General features: G+C 47.4%; 1 protein-coding gene across 2 annotated transcripts in view; it reads right to left on the reverse strand.

Annotated features, from left to right (window-relative positions):
- Cables1 (Cdk5 and Abl enzyme substrate 1) overlaps positions 1-20401 on the reverse strand; it is a 106180-nt gene that overhangs the window by 10634 nt on the left and 75145 nt on the right. For both annotated transcript variants that reach the window (XM_057788483.1, XM_057788484.1), the window contains 3 exons: positions 15266-15362; positions 13882-14038; positions 12518-12621 (listed from right to left, as the gene is read on the reverse strand). In XM_057788483.1, the coding sequence (XP_057644466.1) occupies positions 12518-12621; positions 13882-14038; positions 15266-15362 (358 nt within the window). The remainder of the gene's footprint in view (positions 1-12517; positions 12622-13881; positions 14039-15265; positions 15363-20401) is intronic.

Consider the following 20401-nt stretch of genomic DNA (forward strand, 5'->3'; position numbering starts at 1 on the left):
GAGTCCTGGCCACAGTCGTGGGCTGGACCTAACGGTGCTGCTGTGTAGCCTTGCTAGCCTCTGACCCCACCTGTTCCCTGAGGCTGAGGGTTCAGCCCCTGTCCCAGGGCCACCTCAGCCTCCCAAGAGTCAGCCTTAACCTCGGTCTGCGGGAGGCTTCACAGGCACCTCCTTTCTCTGCTTGCTGTGGCAGCTCTCCTGGTCTCACTGTTCCCGCTTCTCAGGGAGACTCAGCCAGAGCTCTGCTTCTGTACCCAGCTCTGCCACATGGCATCCAGGTAGCCTGGAGCACACTGTTGATGTACTTAGCCCTCAGTTCCCTCCTCTGGCATCTCTACAAGATACCTGCTTTGTGCTGATGGCCACAGGACATCTGATCGGGAGGGCTGTCCCTGTGTTCTGCTCACTCACCTGCCTGGAGTGAATTAGGCTGAGTGGTGGCGGTCTGACTCCAAACCTTGTAGGATGCAGAAGGGCTACCCTCTACCCTAGCACCACTGTCTTCTGAGCTATAGGTCTCCATGGAGAAAAGAGCATGGCAAGCTCTCTTGAGGGAGCTGTACAATGACCCTTACGACTGGCCCTCCCAGTCATCCCAGAGACCACTGTTCATTGCAGTGCTGACAATGAGCCAGAGAGGCGGTAGTGGGAGACTCAGCAGGATTCCCAGTCCCTGCTAGCCACCCTTTCTGGTGTGGGGAAGAAGAAATGAAACACAGAGCTGATACTTTAGGCTTACTACAGGTCTAACACACCAGTGACAAAAACTTACAATGCTGGATATTGTCAGGCGTGTTACTATCAAAGTGCTAACCAAACAGGGCTTAGCTCCTTCCTGACCTGGAAGTACAGCACATCACCTAACTCTAGGCCACAAGGGGCCCAATCAAAGTAAGGTCCCTGGATGCACTTGTGTGCAGCTTTCCGGCCACAGGAAGTAGTGTGCACTCAGCTGAATAAAGGAAAAGAGGAGGGGCAGCTGAGGGGAGGAACCCCATCCCAAAGACAACTTTGCCATTCACAAAGGAGACAAAGGAGTGCATAGCCCTCACCAGAGGCAGGAGCAGGGAGAAGGGGGAGAGAGCGCGCGAGAGGGCCCAGAAAAAGATGGAAGGCCTACAGCTGACACTGGGGTACACTGCTTTCTATAGTTACTCCACCTTGACTCATGAAGGAGGGAAATCCAAGGAGATGTACTTGGACTCCACTCAGCCACACCAGCTATGATATGTGAAGAGAGAACCCTGGAGTGCAGTGGCAGAGCGGGGAGCCATATGCCTCAGTAAGGATACTGGAGAAGGGTAGGATTTAGAAGCTAACAGGTGGCGGAGGGTCTGGTGGAGCTCTGGCCTCCTTCCTCGAGGGCTTGGAGTCTGGGCATCCTCACAAGCAGCTCCGAACAGAGGCAGGCATGCCGCCCACTCTGCTACTGTCTCTTGGGGCCAAAATTCACCCTTACCCTAGTGGGAACATTCCAAGGAAGTGAGGCTGCCTCAGTTTCCCCACCGTGCCTTAAAAGGAAGGAGCAGTAGCAGGCAGTGATCTGGGCAGCCCCTTCTAGTCCTGCAAACATCAGTGCCCAGTTCTGCTTTGGCTGTACTTGTCCGAGAGCCATGAGCATCCTCAGTAGAGTGGAGTAGCGGAGAGTGGACATTCTGCTTGTTCAGGGTATTAGGCAGGGTGCTGGGGACGAAATCCATCTGACTGACAGCAGTGGGCATTTAATCCGCTTTCTGGAGGCAACAGTGGACGACGAGGAGGAGGATAACAATAGGGATAGGCTGGTGGCTAAGCCTACACCTGGCATTCCCAACACTCGAGCCTTGAAGGAAGCAGAGTGCAGCTCACACAGACACATGGTGGGGGGGTCCTGCTGTCCGTCAGCGTGTCCGCTGTCAGACATTGGATGGGCAGCAAATGCTTCACATCTCGGATATTCTGCAACCAGGTGGGCACCTAAGCCACCAGTATAATTCTTACTGAAAACAAGCAGCAAGAATAATTCCATCTATGGAGGTGGGGGCAGAGTCCAGCCACCAAGCACCAAGCAGGGCAGGCCAAATGAATCTTTATACCGAGTCCTCCATTTCCCACTGCTTAGCATTTCATAGTGGATTGGAAATCAGAATCCTAACATATATTTCTACAGCTTAAGGGAGATGCAAGGATGCTGTGGGCTTGCCAAAGGACTAGGACGCTGCAGGTAAGTACATGGAATGAGAAGAGTTTCACCAGAGACCCACCTACCAGGTATTCTGTTGAGATGTGAGTATCTATAGACATCATCAAGAATGTCTGTCCGTTTTTTATGTCAGAGCAGAATAAGGGAAGAAAAGAACTCACCAATCCATTGTCAGGGTTAATTTTGCTGCCCTTAGCTCAGTTCTTTCTCATATTCTCTCCTTAACTGCTTTTCACACCCACAAAGGAGGGAGGAAACCAGGTAATAATGAGACCACTGCCAGTACAGGCTGCCAGGCTCTAATGATAAAGAACCACTCTCCTCAATTATGCAGCACGCACAGGAAGCGTGGTCCTGACAGGACCCTTCCACCCTCTGGCTGGACATTAGCTAATGCCCGACAAGAGCCTGCATGCAGCCAAGCAGCCTGACGTGCCTTCATGGTTTGTGGTCTCCTTTTATGATGTGCTTTCGTGCTCTGTGGTCACCTTCTAGAAGTTTCCAGGCTGAACCACAGGTGCAGCTGCACTGTGGTTTCCATACTTGCCCTGGGAGGTTTCAAGTTCAACATCTAGTGCAAGGTCACCTTAGTGCCACTTCCACTCTGAAGTGAGGGACTTCTCCTGTAGACCCTCCCAACAGGCTGAGTGACAAGTGGCTCTCTGACATATCACTTGGAACAGCGGCAGTGGAAGCATCTACCCATCTACAGCCTGGATGGCTGATACCGAATGACCACCCATAGGGACTTTATCCAGGGAAAAAAGAAATCCATGCCCACAAAAGTCACATGCAGAAATATTGATGGCAGCAGTTTTCATGATAGCCTTACACCAGAGACAGCTAGGTGGCCATCAGTGAGAGACTGGGTAAACTGTGTTCATCCAGCACTGCTCAGCAATTAAATATAACTCTGAGGGTGAGTTTCACTAACACCAAGTTGTGTGAACGATGGACCAAAGAGAGTGTATTGTCTCTAATTCCATTTGCACAAACTTCCAGGATAGGTGAAAAACTAAGCACAGTTCCAGAAGTCAGAAGAGTGGTGGCCTTAGTGAAGATGGGGAATTAGAAAACCAGACTAGATCTATATTGGGACCAAAGGACAGAATTCACGAGACTACACACTTAAAATGGCTTTAATGGGGCCTGAAATTCCACGGCACACAGGCCCAAGGCCTCGGGCTTGGGTTCTCCCCTGGTTTTGACAGAACTGTGGTCTGAGAAGATGATGCTGAGACAGCAGGATCCAGAGGTTGGTGGTCCCTTGCTCCCCTGAGCTGGCAGAAGCGGCAGCAGGAAGCGCTGGGGCCAGCAGACAGGAGAGCCCAGCCTCAGAGACCTGGCATCTACCTGATGGGATGGCTGTTGGGGTGAGGAAGCGCTGGGGACAGCAGAGAGCAGAGCTCAGCCTCAGAGACCTGGCATCTACCCGATGGGGTGGCTGTCGGGGTGTTATTCCTCCTCATGGGCCTCAGGTTTCTACTGAGGGTCCTTTAGCAACTGCTCAAATAACTCCAACTCTTACTGTTCCTCTTGGGAATCAGCAGCCCATTACAGATGCAGGCTCGTCACTCTATGGTCTCAACTCCACTCTGCACACACCCTTGCCTTCCACAGGGAACCTATCTCTGATGCCCCTCGTCAACTCCTATCACTTTTCCAGGACGGCATCTTCCACACCCTCCTCACGACCACGGTCATTTGCTTCCTTGTTTGCTGCTGGGTTTTCCCTCTCATTCTAAGGCCGATGAGAGGGGACTATGGATGGTTAGTTCTCCAGTAAACAATGACGCACACAGGTTCAGGCTTCGGCAGATTAGGAGACGGAGGGAGGGGACCGGAGCCCCCGAGTCCCGGGACCAACGCCGTGTAGACGTCCACAAAGTTTCCTTGTCCTCCACGGACGCGGGACCGCGGGCCAAGGTCCCCGGAGTTCCCGTGCCTGCCCCAGCCGAGCGGCCGCATCCCTCTGCGGAGCCAGGGCGGCGGAAGCACCGGCGCGCAGGCAGGCCCAGGTGGCGGAGGCACCGGCAGGCAAGCCTAGGCGGCGGAAGCACCGGCGCACAGACAGTTCCGGCCGGCGGAGGCACCGGCAGGCAGGCCTAGGCGGCGGAAGCAACGGCGCGCAGGCAGGCCCGGGCAGCGGAGGCACCAGCACGCAGGCAAGTCCTGGCGGCAGAGGCACCGGCGTGCAGGCAGGCCCGGGTGGCGGAGGCATCGGCAGTCAGGCCCGGAAGGCAGGCCTAGGCAGCGGAAGCACCGGCGCACAGACAGGCCCGGGCGGCGGAGGCACCAGCACGCAGGCAAGTCCGGGCGGCAGAGGCACCGGCGTGCAGGCAGGCCCGGGTGGCGGAGGCACCGACAGTCAGGCCCGGCAGGCAGGCCTAGGCGGCGGAAGCACCGGCGCGCAGGCAGGCCCAGGTGGCGTAGGCACCGGCAGGCAGGCCTAGGCGGCGGAAACACCGGCGCACAGACAATTCCGGGCGGCGGAGGCACCGGCAGGCGGGCCCGGGCGGCGGAGGCACTGGATACAGGATAGTGCGGGCAAGAAACAGTGAAGCCTGCACTGAGAACAGATTGCCCCGCTACAATTAAATCAAACCCAATAGATAGCTTCGGTAAGAGGAGATGGGCAGACGCCAAGGCAAGAATTCTCCCAACAATCTGAAAAACAACATGAAAACACCAGAACCCAATGATCTTACAACACAAGGACTTGAACACCCTATCACAGGAGAAGAGGAAAAAACTGACTTTTTGAAAGCAATAGAGTCCCTTAAACAACATGTAAAAAACGCCCTCATAGAAATGGATGAGAAGTATAACAAAAAGTTTGAAGAAATGAGTAAATACGTAAATGATACCCTGGGAAGCCAAGAAAAAACGATCAAACAGGTAATGGAAACAGTCCAAGAATTGAAAACTGAAATGGAAGCAAGGAAGAAAACACAAACTGAGGACCAGCTGGATATGGCAAATATAGGTCAACGAGCAGAGACTACAGAAACAAGCATAATCAATAGAATACAAGAGATAGAAGAAAGAATCTCAGATTCTGAAGACAACATAGAGAAAATAAACGGACTGATCAAAGAAAACACCAAAACCAACAAATTCTCATCACAAAACATTCAGGAAATATGGGACACAATAAAAAGACCAAACCTAAGAATAATAGGGATAGAAGAAGGAGAAGAGGCACAGCTCAAAGGTCCAGAAAACATTTTTAACAAAATTATGGAAGAAAACTTCCCCAACATAAAGAAAGATATTCCTTTGAATATTCAAGAAGCATACAGAACACCAAACAGACTGGATCAAAAAAAAACGTCCCCTCGCCATATAATAATCAAAACACAAAATATACAGATTAAAGAAAGAATATTAAGAGCTGCAAAGGAAAAAGGCCAAGTAACTTATAAAGGTAAACCGATCAGACTTACACCTGACTTCTCTATGGAAACCATGAAAGCCAGAAGGTCCTGGATAGAGGTACTACAGAAACTAAGAGACCATGGATGCAAACCCAAACTACTATACCCAGCCAAGCTATCGTTCACTATCAATGGAGAAAACAAGACATTCCAGGATAAGAACAAATTTAAACAATACGTTGCCACAAATCCAGCTCTACAGAAAGTAATAGAAGGAAAATCACAACCCAAGGAATCCAACATTGCCAACACTGCCTACAATAACCCAGGCATCTAGCGACCCTTCAACAGCACAACTCAAAGAAGGGAGACACACAAACTCTTCTACCAAAAGCAGTAAGAATAACCGGAGTTAACAACCACTGGTCATTAATATCACTTAATATTAATGGTCTCAATTCACCAATAAAAAGGCACAGGCTAAGAGATTGGATACGAAAACAGGATCCAACAGTCTGCTGTTTGCAAGAAACTCATCTCAACCACAAAGACAGGCATCTACTCAGAGTAAAGGGTTGGGAAAAGGTTTTTCAAGCAAATGGTCCTAAGAAAAAAGCAGGTGTGGCCATACTAATTTCTAACAAAACTGACTTCAAACTAAAATCAATCAGAAGAGATCGAGAGGGACACTTTATACTCATAACAGGAACGATTCAGCAGGATGAAGTCTCAATCCTGAATATCTATGCCCCTAATATAAAAGCACCCACTTATGTAAAAGAAATATTGCTAAAACTCAAGGCAGACATCAAATCACACACACTAGTAGTAGGAGACTTCAACACACCTCTCTCACCAATGGACAGGTCAATCAGACAGAAAACTAATAGAGAATTAAGAGAATTGTTGGAGGTAATGAATCAAATGGACTTAACAGACATCTATAGAACACTCCACCCAAATAGGAAAGAATACACCTTCTTCTCTGCAGCTCATGGAACCTTCTCGAAAATTGACCACATACTTGGAAACAAAGGAAACCTCCACAGATACAAAAAAATATCAGTGTCCACCTGTGTCTTATCAGATCACCACGGATTAAAGTTAGAAGCCACCAACAAAGCTACCCCCAGAAAGCTGGCAAACTCATGGAAACTGAACAGTCAACTACTGAACCACACCTGGGTCAAGGAAGAAATTAAGAAAGAAATTAAAGTCTTCCTTGAATTTAATGAAAACAAAGAGACAACATACTCAAACCTATGGGACACGATGAAAGCAGTGCTAAGAGGAAAGTTCATAGCACTAAGTGCCCACTTAAAGAAAACGGAGAAAGCATACATTGGGGACTTAACAGCACACCTGAAAGCTCTAGAAAAAAAAGAAGCAGACACACCCAGGAGGAGTAGAAGACTGGAAATAATCAAACTGAGGGCAGAAATCAACAAAATAGAAACACAGAAAACAGTCCAAAGAATCAATGAAACAAAAAGTTGGTTCTTGGAGAAAATCAACAAGATTGACAAACCCCTATCCAAACTAATTAAACGACAGAGAGAGAACACGCAAATAAATAAGATCAGAAATGAAAAGGGGGACATAACCACAGACACAGAGGAAATTCAGAGAATCATTAGATCTTACTACAAAAGCCTGTATGCCACAAAACTGGAAAATGCAAAAGAAATGGACACTTTTTTAGATAAGTACCATATACCAAACCTAAACCAAGAACAGGTGAACGATCTAAATAGACCTGTTAGTCGTGAAGAATTAGAAACAGTTATCAAAAATCTCCCTTCCAAAAAATGCCCAGGGCCAGATGGTTTCAATGCAGAATTCTACCAGAACTTCCAAGAAGAGCTAATACCTATACTTCTTAATGTATTTCACAATATAGAAACAGAAGAGTCATTGCCAAATTCCTTTTATGAAGCTACAGTTACCCTGATACCAAAACCACACAAAGACCCAACCAAGAAAGAGAATTACAGGCCTATCTCACTCATGAACATCGACGCAAAAATTCTCAATAAAATACTGGCAAACCGAATCCAAGAACACATTAGAAAAGTTATCCATTATGATCAAGTAGGCTTCATTCCAGAGATGCAGGGCTGGTTCAACATACGCAAATCTATCAATGTAATCAACCATATAAATAAACTGAAAGAAAAAAACCATATGATCATTTCATTAGATGCTGAAAAAGCATTCGACAAAATTCAACACCCCTTTATGATAAAGGTCTTGGAGAGATTAGGGATACAAGGGTCATACCTAAATATAATAAAAGCTATTTACAGCAAGCCGACAGCTAACATTAAATTAAATGGAGAAAAACTCAAAGCCATCCCACTAAAATCAGGAACACGACAAGGATGTCCACTCTCTCCATACCTCTTCAATATAGTGCTTGAAGTTCTAGCAATAGCAATAAGACAACATAAGGGGATCAAGGGGATCCGTATTGGAAAGGAAGAAGTTAAGCTTTCATTATTTGCAGATGATATGATAGTATACATAACCGACCCCAAAAACTCTACCAAAGAACTCCTACAGCTGATAAACACCTTTGGTAATGTGGCAGGATACAAAATCAACTCCAAAAAATCAGTTGCCTTCCTATACACTAAGGATAAGGAAGCAGAGAGGGAAATCAGAGAAGCATCACCTTTCACGATAGCCACAAATAGCATAAAATACCTTGGGGTAACTCTGACCAAGGAAGTGAAAGATCTATTTGGCAAGAACTTTAAGTCTTTGAAGAAAGAAATTGAAGAGGACACCAGAAAATGGAAGGACCTCCCTTGCTCTTGGATTGGGAGGATCAACATAGTAAAAATGGCAATTCTACCAAAAGCAATCTATAGATTCAACGCAATCCCCATCAAAATCCCATCAAAATTCTTCACAGATCTGGAGAAGACAATAATCAACTTTATATGGAAAAACAAAAAACCCAGGATAGCCAAAACAATCTTATACAATAAAGGATTGTCTGGAGGCATTACCATCCCTGACTTCAAACTCTATTACAGAGCTACAGTACTGAAAACGGCTTGGTACTGGCATAAAAACAGAGAAGTCGACCAATGGAATAGAATAGAAGACCCTGACTTTAGCCCACAAACCTATGAACACCTGATTTTCGATAAAGGAGCTAAAGGTATACAATGGAAAAAAGAGAGCATCTTCAACAAATTTTGCTGGCAAAACTGGAAGTCAATCTGTAGAAGAATGAAAATAGATCCATATATATCACCATGCACAAAACTCAAGTCCAAATGGATTAAAGACCTCAATATCAGTCCAAACACACTGAATCTGATAGAAGAGAAAGTGGGAAGTACTCTACAACACATGGGCACAGGAGAACACTTCCTACGTACAACCCCAGCAGCACAAACACTAAGGACATCATTGAATAAATGGGACCTCCTGAAACTGAGAAGCTTCTGTAAAGCAAAGGACACTGTCACTAAGACAGAAAGGCAACCCACTGACTGGGAGAAGATCTTCACCAACCCCGCAACTGACAAAGGTCTGATATCCAAAATATACAAAGAACTCAAGAAATTAGACCGTAAAAGGTTAATCAATCCAATTATAAAATGGGGCACTGAGCTGAACAGAGACTTTTCAACAGAAGAAGTTCAAATAGCCAAAAGTCACTTAAGATCATGCTCAACTTCCTTAGCAATCAGGGAAATGCAAATCAAGACAACATTAAGATACCATCTTACACCGGTCAGAATGGCTAAAATCAAAAACACCAATGATAGCCTCTGCTGGAGAGGTTGTGGAGAAAGGGGCACTCTCATCCATTGCTGGTGGGAATGCAAACTTGTGCAACCACTTTGGAAAGCAGTGTGGCGGTTTCTCAGGAAAGTCGGGTTCAACCTACCTCTTGACCCAGCAATACCACTATTGGGAATATACCCAAGAGATGCCCAAACATACAACAAAAGTATATGCTCAACTATGTTCATAGCAGCATTGTTTGTAATTGCCAGAACCTGGAAACAACCTAGATGTCCTTCAGTGGAAGAATGGATGAAGAAAGTATGGAATATATACATATTAGAGTACTACTCAGCAGTAAAAAACAATGACTTCTTGAATTTTGCATACAAATGGACGGAAATTGAAAACACTATCCTGAGTGAGGTAAGCCAGACCCAAAAAGAGGAACATGGGATGTACTCACTCATATTTGGTTTCTAGCCATAAATAAAGGACATTGAGACTATAATTCGTGACTCTAGAGAAGCTAAATAAGAAGGTGAACCCAAAGAAAAACATATAAGCATCCCCCTGAATATTAACCTTCATCAGGCGATGAAAGAAGACAGAGACAGAGACCAACATTGGAGCACTGGACTGAAGTCTCACGATCCAAAGGAGGAGCAGAAGGAGAGTGAGCACGAGCAAGGAACTCAGGACGGCGAGGGGTGCACCCACACACTGAGGCAATGGGGATGATCTATCGGGAACTCACCAAGGCCAGCTGGCCGGGGACTGAAAAAGCATGGGACAAAACCGGTCTCGCTGAACATAATGGACAATGAGGACTACTGAGAACTGAAGAACAATGGCAATGGGTTCTTGATCCTATTGCATGTAATGGCTTTGTGGGAGCCCAGGTAGTTTGGATGCTCACCTTAATAGACCTGGATGGAGGTGGGTGGTCCTTGGACCTCCCACAGGGCAGAGAAACCTGCTTGCTCTTTGGGCTGAGGAGGAAGGAAGACTTGATTGGGGGAGGGGGAGGGAACGGGAGGTGGTGGCGGGGAAGAGGCAGAAATCTTTAATAATTAAATTAATTAATTAATAAAAAAATCAGCAAGAAAAAAAAATGAAAAAAAAAAAAAAAAACAAAACAAAAAAAAAAACAATGACGCACACAGTAGGGTGGTAACTACATTTGCTGAATAAGCAAATTCTAGATTTGCTCCGCAACATACAAAAGTCAGGCAAATTTATGAAAATAAAGAATCCTGCACTCTAGTTCCTAGGAGATCAATCTAAATCCCCTGTAGGCTGTAGGCTTCTCTGAGTTACAGAAGCTTGCCTGAAGCTGTTTGTTACACATTGTCAACAATTTAACTGATAAGACAAAAAAAAAAAATGGATATCCTGTCTTTTATCAAAAGTACCACTGTCTGGGGCCTGAATAGGTGGAGAAGCCTCATGGCCTGGACTCGGAAATGCAGCCAAAGAATGATGGCATTCGGTAAAACACAGACTCTTCCTGGAAGCCCATTGTCAACACATGAAAAACGACCCACTTGGGAACACAGGATGAGGAGGGCTGGACATGTACTCTCACTTGGAAAGTCATCCAAGTGTCCAAGGGGGGCAAATTAGCTGTGTCATCGGTGTCTGCACAGATTGGGGCCAGAACTCCAAAGCTCACGATAAAATAAGCAGGTATATGGGGTCTGGAACCTGCCATTCTTGTCAAAGGGAAGTCAGTGCTGCCACAAGACAACATCTCCATAGGGAAGTCCCCTGTAGGACCCCACCATCAGCTACAAGCAGTACACCTTCATACTCTCTCAAACCTCCAGACATCTGTTAATCTTCTAGGCAGAGAATGGTCCTCATACCCTGACCTTAGGTCCCACTGCTGACTGCACAGAGACAGGTCATTCAGAAACAGGCAGGCAAAATCAGTGAGCAGAGTCCGACTCAGGAGTCAGAGGCTCAGCTCCCCACTTCCTGCCAATAGCAAAGGGTCTCCCTGGGGTTCTGAGCAAGTTTCCTGCCCAAATTAGTTAATAAAGTGATCATCCATAGACAAAGTGGGCCACACTGAAAACGCATGTCCTCATGCAGACAGCAACTTCTCAGCGGCTCCTTCAGCACAGGATTTTGTCACTGGATTGTCACTTTGATCACCAAGGTGAATGAGTCTTGCTGTGTTCCTTGAATGAACAGGGCATGGAACACAAACAAACAAACGTGCGAACGTTTAAACCCAACAATCCCTACCTATACACAACCATGTTAGGAGCTCAGGGGTAAGAAGTAAAAAGTGAGGACAACGGTCATTTTAAATTAAATGACTTTGGAAGTGCATTCTACCCAATATGGCACAGCAGGGCTCTGACTACAAGCACTGATAGTAACCGGCAAAGGCCCAGTGCTGACCAGGGGTTCTAAACTCTAAACACAAATGCAGACAACCTTTGAGGACTTGGAGTCACTTAGCTCCTTGGCATCTGTAGACGCAAAAGACCTCGGTGAGACCCCTTGGGCTCAATGCTGAGGGTAGGGCTTCTAAGATAAGGAGTTAGAGTGAGCTAGGGGAGGAAGTGCCCATGGATTGCAGAAGGCACGGAGAGGCAGGGCATCTGGGCAGATGTTCCCTCTGCTGATGCTGTGATTGACAGGCCTGGTCAGTCCATTTCTCTGCATAGTAGACTCTTTCCTGCTTCCAGCAATTAGGACAGCTCTACCAGAGCCCGCCACGGTAGGGAAGGTAGTCAGGCAGAATGTGTCATCAAAATTACACAAAGGGAAACCAGGAAGTCATGGGATACACACAGCAAGAACAGTGTTGCTTGTAACACCCGTGCCCTACTCACCCGGGGTTTGGGGTGTTGTGGAGACTTACAGTCACTGAGGAGATCCAAACTCAGCTCAGCTCGAACTTGGTGCTCCCGTGGAAAGGTCAGGCCTTCCCTGGTGGAGTCCAGGGTGTGTATCCTGGCATGCCCTTCTCAGAAGTGAAGGCCTCTAAAGCTGGGTGGTAGCTTTCATGTCCCCGGTACCCAGCCTTCTCAGCCTCTCTCTAAATGGCATTCCTAGGCCAGTTAACCAGAATCCTGCAACTCTGATTAGAGAACTCAATAGAATGTCCCAGGTGCAAAGTCCAGAGACCTCCCCGAGGCCTCTGCAGGATGCTGTGAGCATTAACAGACCCGCCAGCCCGTCAGCAGGTACCACTCACCATGTACGAAGGGAAAGTCAGGACACGCTTGTGCTTGCCACAAGGCCACTGGGGGTCATCCAGGAGATTTGGGTCATAGTCCAAAAAGTCTCCCAGGTCACTTCCTGAAGGCCACAAGCAAAATGGTAATTAGGGGCCCCAGATTCGTTGAGGCTGAGGCTGCTAGGAAAATGTTGAGAACAGTTATTGAAGACAGGCGGCTTCAGGGCCATTTTGTCTCAGAGTCACACAATGGCTCTGATGTCTAGGGACCATCTCTGCTTGGCAATAAGGTATATCCACACGCTTACAAAAAGACTGGCCAGTTCTTACCATTCGGATGTTTTGCTATGTTAGTAAATTATGTGGTCATTTCCCTGACCCAGAACACAAAACTTGACACTGCATGTGCCCTATGCTCTTGTAGGTCACAGCACATGGTCCTAGACCAGCCTCAGAGAGAATTGCTAAACTCATCTGTGACATTTGGGGCCATGACCTGGGTAAATGCTTCCGGACAGGCTGCTGTGTGTGAATCATGTCCCAGCTGTGATAGCCACTAGAAAACACAGACACAAATGACTTTTGCAGGTGATGGGGAACTGGGACAGGGGCAGACTGACCTAGGGAATTTCACCTTTACTTGGAATTTCATGTGTGGGTTAGGGTTAGTGTATGTAAGTGTACACATGCGTTTGTAAGTCTGTGTGCAGGTATTCAAGTGTGTGTGTCAAGACCAGAGGTTGATATAATGTTTCTTGCAATCACTTTTCTACCATCTTTGAGACAGGGTCTTTCATTGAACCTGGAGTTCACCAATACTGCCAGGCCAGTGATCAGCAATACTCGTGGGTCTGCCTGTCTGTCTCCTTAGTGCTGGCCTTTTACGTGGCTGCCACGGATCTGAACTCAGGCCCTCATGTTTCTGTGCCAGCCATTTCCTAGACCCTCACCTGGAATTTCGCTAAGAGTTTCCATCCTTGTAGCTGTGTGTGGGCAAACATGGAATGTGCAGCTCATCCTTCAAAAGTCATCCCCGTTCATAACTGTGAGCAACGGAAACGCGCACCCAGTCCTGCGCTTCAGGACCCAGTTATGTGGGAAATGCAGAAGGCAGGATGCACAATAGGATACAGAAGCCTAAGGAGCTGGGAGCCTGGGAGAGAGCAACGGCTTGGGTTTCTCCCACGTAGGTAGGCCCTGGGGGCTGGTAACAGAGCAGCTAATTAAGAGAAAGATCTTCTGGGTATGTGTTTGAGCCTGTGTGACCTGAGTTCATACCTGGTGCCTGCCCACCTCACCTCACCCGTGGACCTTGTCCCATTTGTACTGTAAACTGAGGCATCTCCTGCCACGAGTCACCAGACCCTCTGAACTAACGTTACCTGTGTCAAGGCTCCCCTGGGTGCTGCTGGCCCGGCCTATGGAGAGGCTGCGGTGGCTCAGGTTCCGGAACTGGGAGAAGGAGGAGGTGGAGTCTATGGTATTTCTCCGGGTTCCGAAGGCATTTGTGGGTAATAGGAACTGGGTATAGGACACTGTCTAAAAGGGAAGAACAAACACAGGTTATGCCTGGGGTGGCCGGCTTGTCTTCTGCTCTGTTGCTACTCTAAGATCAGGTTTGCTTTTCAAAAAACATGCAATTCTGGAATCTAATGGGATTGGAAAAATGCAACTGGTGGCCCAGCCTGGTGGCCCGTCTTTAATCCTAGCATTCTCAAAGCAAAGGCAGACAGATCTCTGAGTTCGAAGGCAGCCTGGCCTACATAGAGAGACCCTGTCTCAAAAACAAAACAAAACAAAAGAAAGGAAGAAAAAGGAAACTTGTTTGGTATTCATTTTTGCCAAATTGGTGCCACTTTCATACCCAAGCATCACCTGAACAGATTCTGATCTGTGAAGTTTAACTGGCCCCATCCGGTCTATCTATCCTGGTGGGTGGTTGAAATGTTCACATGCCAGACAATAAGGTACCATCTCAGAATGTGCTGGAATGTTATGTCACGTACAAGGTGTCTTATAATCCAGGAGAGGATTCAGAATACACCAGGCCTCAGGAGTCTCTGATAAGGACTTCTGGCTCTTCTCACGCGTCCCTGAAGGAGCTGGCTGTGACCCTCTGCTCGACCCCAACCTTCATCCTTCCTCGGTGAACACTCACCCTTTAGGATGAAGACGAGCACGCAACCCACATACAGCCTTGACTAGCGACTGTGTCTCGGACACAGAGGTGACAGCTGCCCTGAGGTGAGGACTGCTCACCGGCAGGCACACTGGGAGCTTCCGCCCAGGGGTGCCGGCTTTTGGAGGTTGTACAGAGATGACCTATTACCCAGTACCAGAGGTTAGCATATAACAGCTCCCAGTACTGTGGGTGAAAGAGGAATGTGCCTGTTTAGTGGGACTGCAAACTAACCATGGTTTTGTGGCCACTGGGCTGGGCTTCCTAGGATCAGAAGACAAAACCTTACTAGTGGTTGGACTAGTGCTCACCAGCACCTCCAGTTTATAGATAGGCGAACCATCACCCCATCCTGGAATGTGGATGTGTGTTCATGTGTGAGTATTGCGCAATCATCTAGAAACAGTGTTTGCAGAGAAATGCATATACTTCGGGACCTCCTGCCGGGCCTCTGCTGAGTTACTGACTCGCGGTTTCTGTCTGCACACTGGCAGAATTGCAGTGACGTGGTGCAACCTTGCAAGTAAGTCTTACATCCTAGCTCTGTGTTGCATCCTGGGCCTTGTGTTGGATACTGGAAACCTTACCTTCCCATCAGCACCCAGCTCCACACCATCAAGGCCAACGATCTCCTTCAGGCTCATGGCCCCTGCTGACTGCCTCCCTCCATCCAACTTCAGGTCCCTAGGAAGGACAAGCCAAGAGGAAACGCTTGTGTGTGTTTTCCAAAATGTGACACTTACTGCGTAAAGCAGCACAGTCACCCTGCGAAATGACGGTTTTGGTGCCTTTCTCTGGGGGGCTTCAGTGTGCTTGGGGGTCACTCTCGTGTACCGCCTGTAGTGTATATGAAATCCAATGAACAGAACACATGAGAAGAAAGGGGCTCGGAAGCCCTTGGTTACCAACATGCTCAACATGGCCCATGTTTTGAGACACAAGGCTTTCCTAGTGAACAGTGGGTCTCTTGGGATCTTGGCTTCTTTTTGAAGTTACTAAGATCACCTCTCCTTGCCACTCTTTATCATCTGTGATAACTCCAGCTACACTAGGTGCTTGCTAGTAATGAAAGGGTCAGTGCCACAGGAGTTAGGCCAAGCTCCTAGCAGTGCGTGTCCCCATAATAACAATGAGCCTTCCAACAGCATGGCCTTTCACCATCACGTGTTTGGGGATGATGTTACCATTAACCCATTTTACAGAGGACGAAATTGAGGCTTGTCAAGGCCACCAAGACAGCATGTTGTGGGGAGTGAGGCTTTATAGAATGTTCTTCCTGACACTTAACACCACCCCGGAGATGCGAGATAGGGTCACTGTGACTACATCCAGGTAGAATTTCTCACTGTGTCAAAGGATGAGCCCCTCCAGAGTCACCTAGTGTCATTCTGATTACCTATGACAGTCGTCCAGGCATCCTGTGCTAGTGAGTACAGGATGGAGCAGGGGATCCAGGGCTTTCTGTGACTGCAGCCATGTCTGGCCCTGCCTTCCAGCTTCTGTCTGATCCAGTGCTTGCTGGTGAAGGCCATACTGGCAATATGACTCACCATGGGACCCGGATGGAGACTTTTGAGAATCAGCAAGAGAAAGCCATATGGAAAGGCCAACAGTAACCCAGGAAGACAGAAAGGGCTGGGGAGTGATGAGCGGGAAGAGAAGGGAAAGAATGCCACTTCCAACACTGGAAAGCAAACCCCTCCGGCTCAGCTGAGTCACTGCTTTGATCTGTGGGCCTGCCAAGGATGGCCTGGGGCAGTCTTCAAAATCAACCAGCAGACCTAGGCTGGTGGTACCTAGGCACACTACATCTTTAAAGCCATTTTCTTGAGGACATGGTTCACCACGCTCAAAATGACATCAAAGTCACATAGGACAAAGGCAAGCAAATCTTAGAGCTCTCAGTTTATAGGGTCCCCTCCCTTCCTATATGTCTGTCCTCCCTCCGTCCCTCCCTCCCTCCCTCCCTCCCTCCCTCCCTCCCTCCCTCCCTTCCTCAGTCCCTCCAATAACATTATAAATACTTCTCAAGACCCGTTCATGTATGTAATTCCCAACACCAAGCTTGCCTTCCATGTTTGGGAGTATAGCATTGCAAGACTCAAAAGAAGGAGCTGGGTGGTAGTAGCACACACATTTAATCCCAGCACTTGGGAGGCAGAGACAGGCGAATCTCTGAGTTCGAGGCCAGCCTGGTCTACAGAGCTAGTGCCAGGACAGGCTCCAAAGCTACAGAGAAATCCTGTTTAAAACCAAACCAAACCAAACAAAGCAAAAAAATGTAACAAGGAGGCACAAGTCATCCAAATGAGGACTTCAAGAATGTTCTAGGCAAGGCAACTGCTATCATGTGTATCGAAGTCCTTCTGTGATGTCCTCTCTGATAGAGACCACCCTCCTTGAGGGCTAGGGTGTCTAGGATTATGTGTGTGGCTTTTCAGAGCTGCTCTGCTGACTGAACCGGCTGCTAGAACAGAGCATGCTAGGGAAAGAGAAATCAGTGCCTACAGAGGCCACCGGGTCCCCTGAAACTAGTCAACCTGACTGATCTGCCTGCACTTGAGCTACCTATAGTGATTCTCAAAATCAATCACAAATATGGAGGGGGCAGCATGCATACCATTAAAAACTTGAATGCTGACATTAATAGAAAGGTAGGTACCATTTTCTGGGGGTATGGGGGCAAGAAGAACCAGAGGAATAAATTTCAAAGCCACCTGTGTGCAGGGACCTGCAGGAGTGTTTTATGTCTCATCCATCTGCACGTATCTCATAGGTAAAGAAACTAAGACATTTGCCAGTGACGGTGTGGCTGTCTTGTGGTGCTCTGTGGCTCCTATCAGAATCCTTTCAGCTGACTTACTGAGTCCTCAGGACAGCCTGACTCCAGTCAGTAAAGTGCACAACACAGTGGGCAGGGCAAGCCAGTCATGCCTCTTCCCACACAAGGGAAATAAAGCTATAACAAAACTATACTTCATACAGGATACCCCCCAGGAGCAGACCCACAATCCCTGTGTAGAGAATCACAGATTCATGGACCCAGGAAATTGTCCAAGTGTTCAGGGACACTTGGGTCCACAAAGGTCAGGCTAGGCTCCACCCTAGGCTTCCCTGCATGTGTCAAGTCATGTGATCTGCTAGTGCCACCATTTCCCCCCTCGCCATTTTACCTTCTAATAGAATATTCGCTGTGCCTTGGCCAGGGTCAAGCTGGGTGAGAGAGTAATATAAAGATTAATCTTCAACTATGCCTCAGGTCAGGTATGATTCAGGATGGACCAGTTCGTGTTCTCCACCTGCGCGGTCCCACACAGTGGTCACTGGCCACATATGAACTATGGTCTGGCTAAGAAAGCTAATTTTTCTATAATTGGAGACTGTGCTTTTGTTTCCTGGCCCCCCGGGACCTGAATAATCACACAGATACTATATAATCATAATACTGTTTGGCCAATGGCTCAGGTTATATTCCTAGTTAGCTCCTACATCTTAAATTAACCCACTTCTATTAATCTATGTATTAGCATGAGGTGGCTTACCGCTAATGTTCTGGCATCTTTCTCCTTCAGCAGCTACATGGCACAGCCTTGACTTCACCCACTCTCTCTATCTCTGTTCAGATTTCCCGTCCGGCTTTGCTCTGCTAGGCTAGTGGCCAAAACACCTTTATTCACCAACCAATATAATCAAGACATATACAGAAGGGCATCCCACATCATTTTTCAGTTGTATAAATTGTGTGTACGTGCGTGCACGCGTGTGAGAGAGATAGAGATAGAGAGAGACAGAGACAGAGACAGAGACTCACTCTATAGCCTATGCTAGTCCACGATCCTCCGGCTTCAGTTCCCAGAGTGTGGAGGTTAGAGGTATGTACCACCACCATGCCCATATTAATTGTATGAAATTTTAATCAGCTTAATGTAAATAGCCATTGGTGGCCAGTGGCTACCATACTGGGCTAACTCTTAGTCCTTTCCTGTCAGGACTGTGACTTCCATTCATTGATAACTTCCATGATAAAACCATACAGTCACATACAATGTGTTTAATAATGTAGATCTGGTCTCCCCATTTATTTCCCCAAAGTAGCCTGGCCATTTGCTGTCTGTAGCCTCAGGGATGTTTACCTTTCAAGCCAGAGTTCTCTGAGGAGGCTGTGCAGGCATCCTCAAGGCAGGAAGAACAATGAGAACAGCAAGGTGACCCTCAATGGGGAGGAAATGGTGCCCAGGGGTGTTCTTGCTTGGCATTCTATCAGTACTCCAAAATCCACAGTGCAGGTGGCCCAGGGCATACCGGAGGGGCCATGGGGGTGTAGTAACCCACAGTGCAGGTGGTACAGGCATACTGGAGGGGCCATGGGGGGCTGTAGTAGACTGTTGGCAGTGTCAGAGCACATCAGTAAGCAATGACCAGTGTGTGGCCCCCAGGTCCTAGGCATTACAAAATCCCTTAGGCCAGCGGCATTCAACCTGTGAGTAGCAATCTTGTTGGGGGTCGAATGACCCTTTCACAGGGTCACATATCAGATAGCCTGCATTAAGGTTCATAACAGTTATAAAGTAGCAATGAAATAATTTTATGGTTGGGGTCGCAGCATTAGGAAGATTGAGAACACTGCCCTGCGTCTGTCTTCGCATAGTTATGGAGACTGGAAAGGGAGATGAGGGAGGAAAGAATCTTTTCAGCTGCAGCTGGTACACGCATATGCTAGCCACTCTAGAACGTGACTTGGTGATGTTTGGGATCCAGGCTTCTGTGCATTCTCTCAGGTTGGCTCTTGGGCGTGAGTTAAGAGCACACACACATACGTGCCTCGAGAGTCAGATCCAGAAAACAGCTCACCCATGACATTTCTGATCATCACTGAATGTGGTTTTTCCTTTTTAGGATCTGAGCTACAGCCCAGGGTGGCCTTGAAACTCAGCAGCAGAAAAGGATCTTGAACTTCTGGTCCTTTTGTTTCTACCTCCTAAGGACTGGGGCCACAGGCAGGTGCCACTATGCCCAGTCATCTGTGGTGCTAGGGACTGAACCCAGAGCTTTGCACATGTTAGGCGAATATTCTACCAGCTGAGCTACATCTTCAGGCATATATCCATTTCCCTTCGTGAATCTGCTGGAATCCGAAAGCACAAGGGTGCCGGCCATTCATCTTCTCTGGGTTGGGTTTTCCCACTAAGTGCTTCAATAAATGTCACTGAAACCTGACCTTAGCACGGATGCAGGAAACTGCCGTTGGAGCCATATGACTGGCATAATAACAGCAATTTCACAATGGGCTCCCTAATATTACAGATAACTGCCTTGGCCTCATGTGTGAGTTAATAGAGCCACGAGTGTTGCTGGCTGCTCTCTCAGGAGCCTGAATGACTGGAAGTGCCTGCAGAAAGGAACTATGAGTTGCACTGATGTACCCAAAGACAAGCTTTAAAAAGAATATCCAGTGAAAAAAATTAACCAAAAGTCCCACTAGAGTAGGGATAAAATCTTAATGTTTTCTAAGACCACTGTTCTAAAATCTTATAAAATGTTATTAAAAATATAACGGGACTCACTCACCGCCAGCCTTAAACTCACAGTAAGGACAACACCACAGAGCGATGGCTGAATGAAGCCATTAAAAGCAGACGTTCTCTGAGAAGCCAAGGATCTTCTTTTAATCCCAGATATATGTAAGGTTCAAATGTTAATTTACTTAGACTCCAACTGCTTTT

Source organism: Chionomys nivalis, chromosome 14 (genome assembly GCF_950005125.1).
Source record: "Chionomys nivalis chromosome 14, mChiNiv1.1, whole genome shotgun sequence".
Taxonomy (NCBI): domain Eukaryota; kingdom Metazoa; phylum Chordata; class Mammalia; order Rodentia; family Cricetidae; genus Chionomys; species Chionomys nivalis.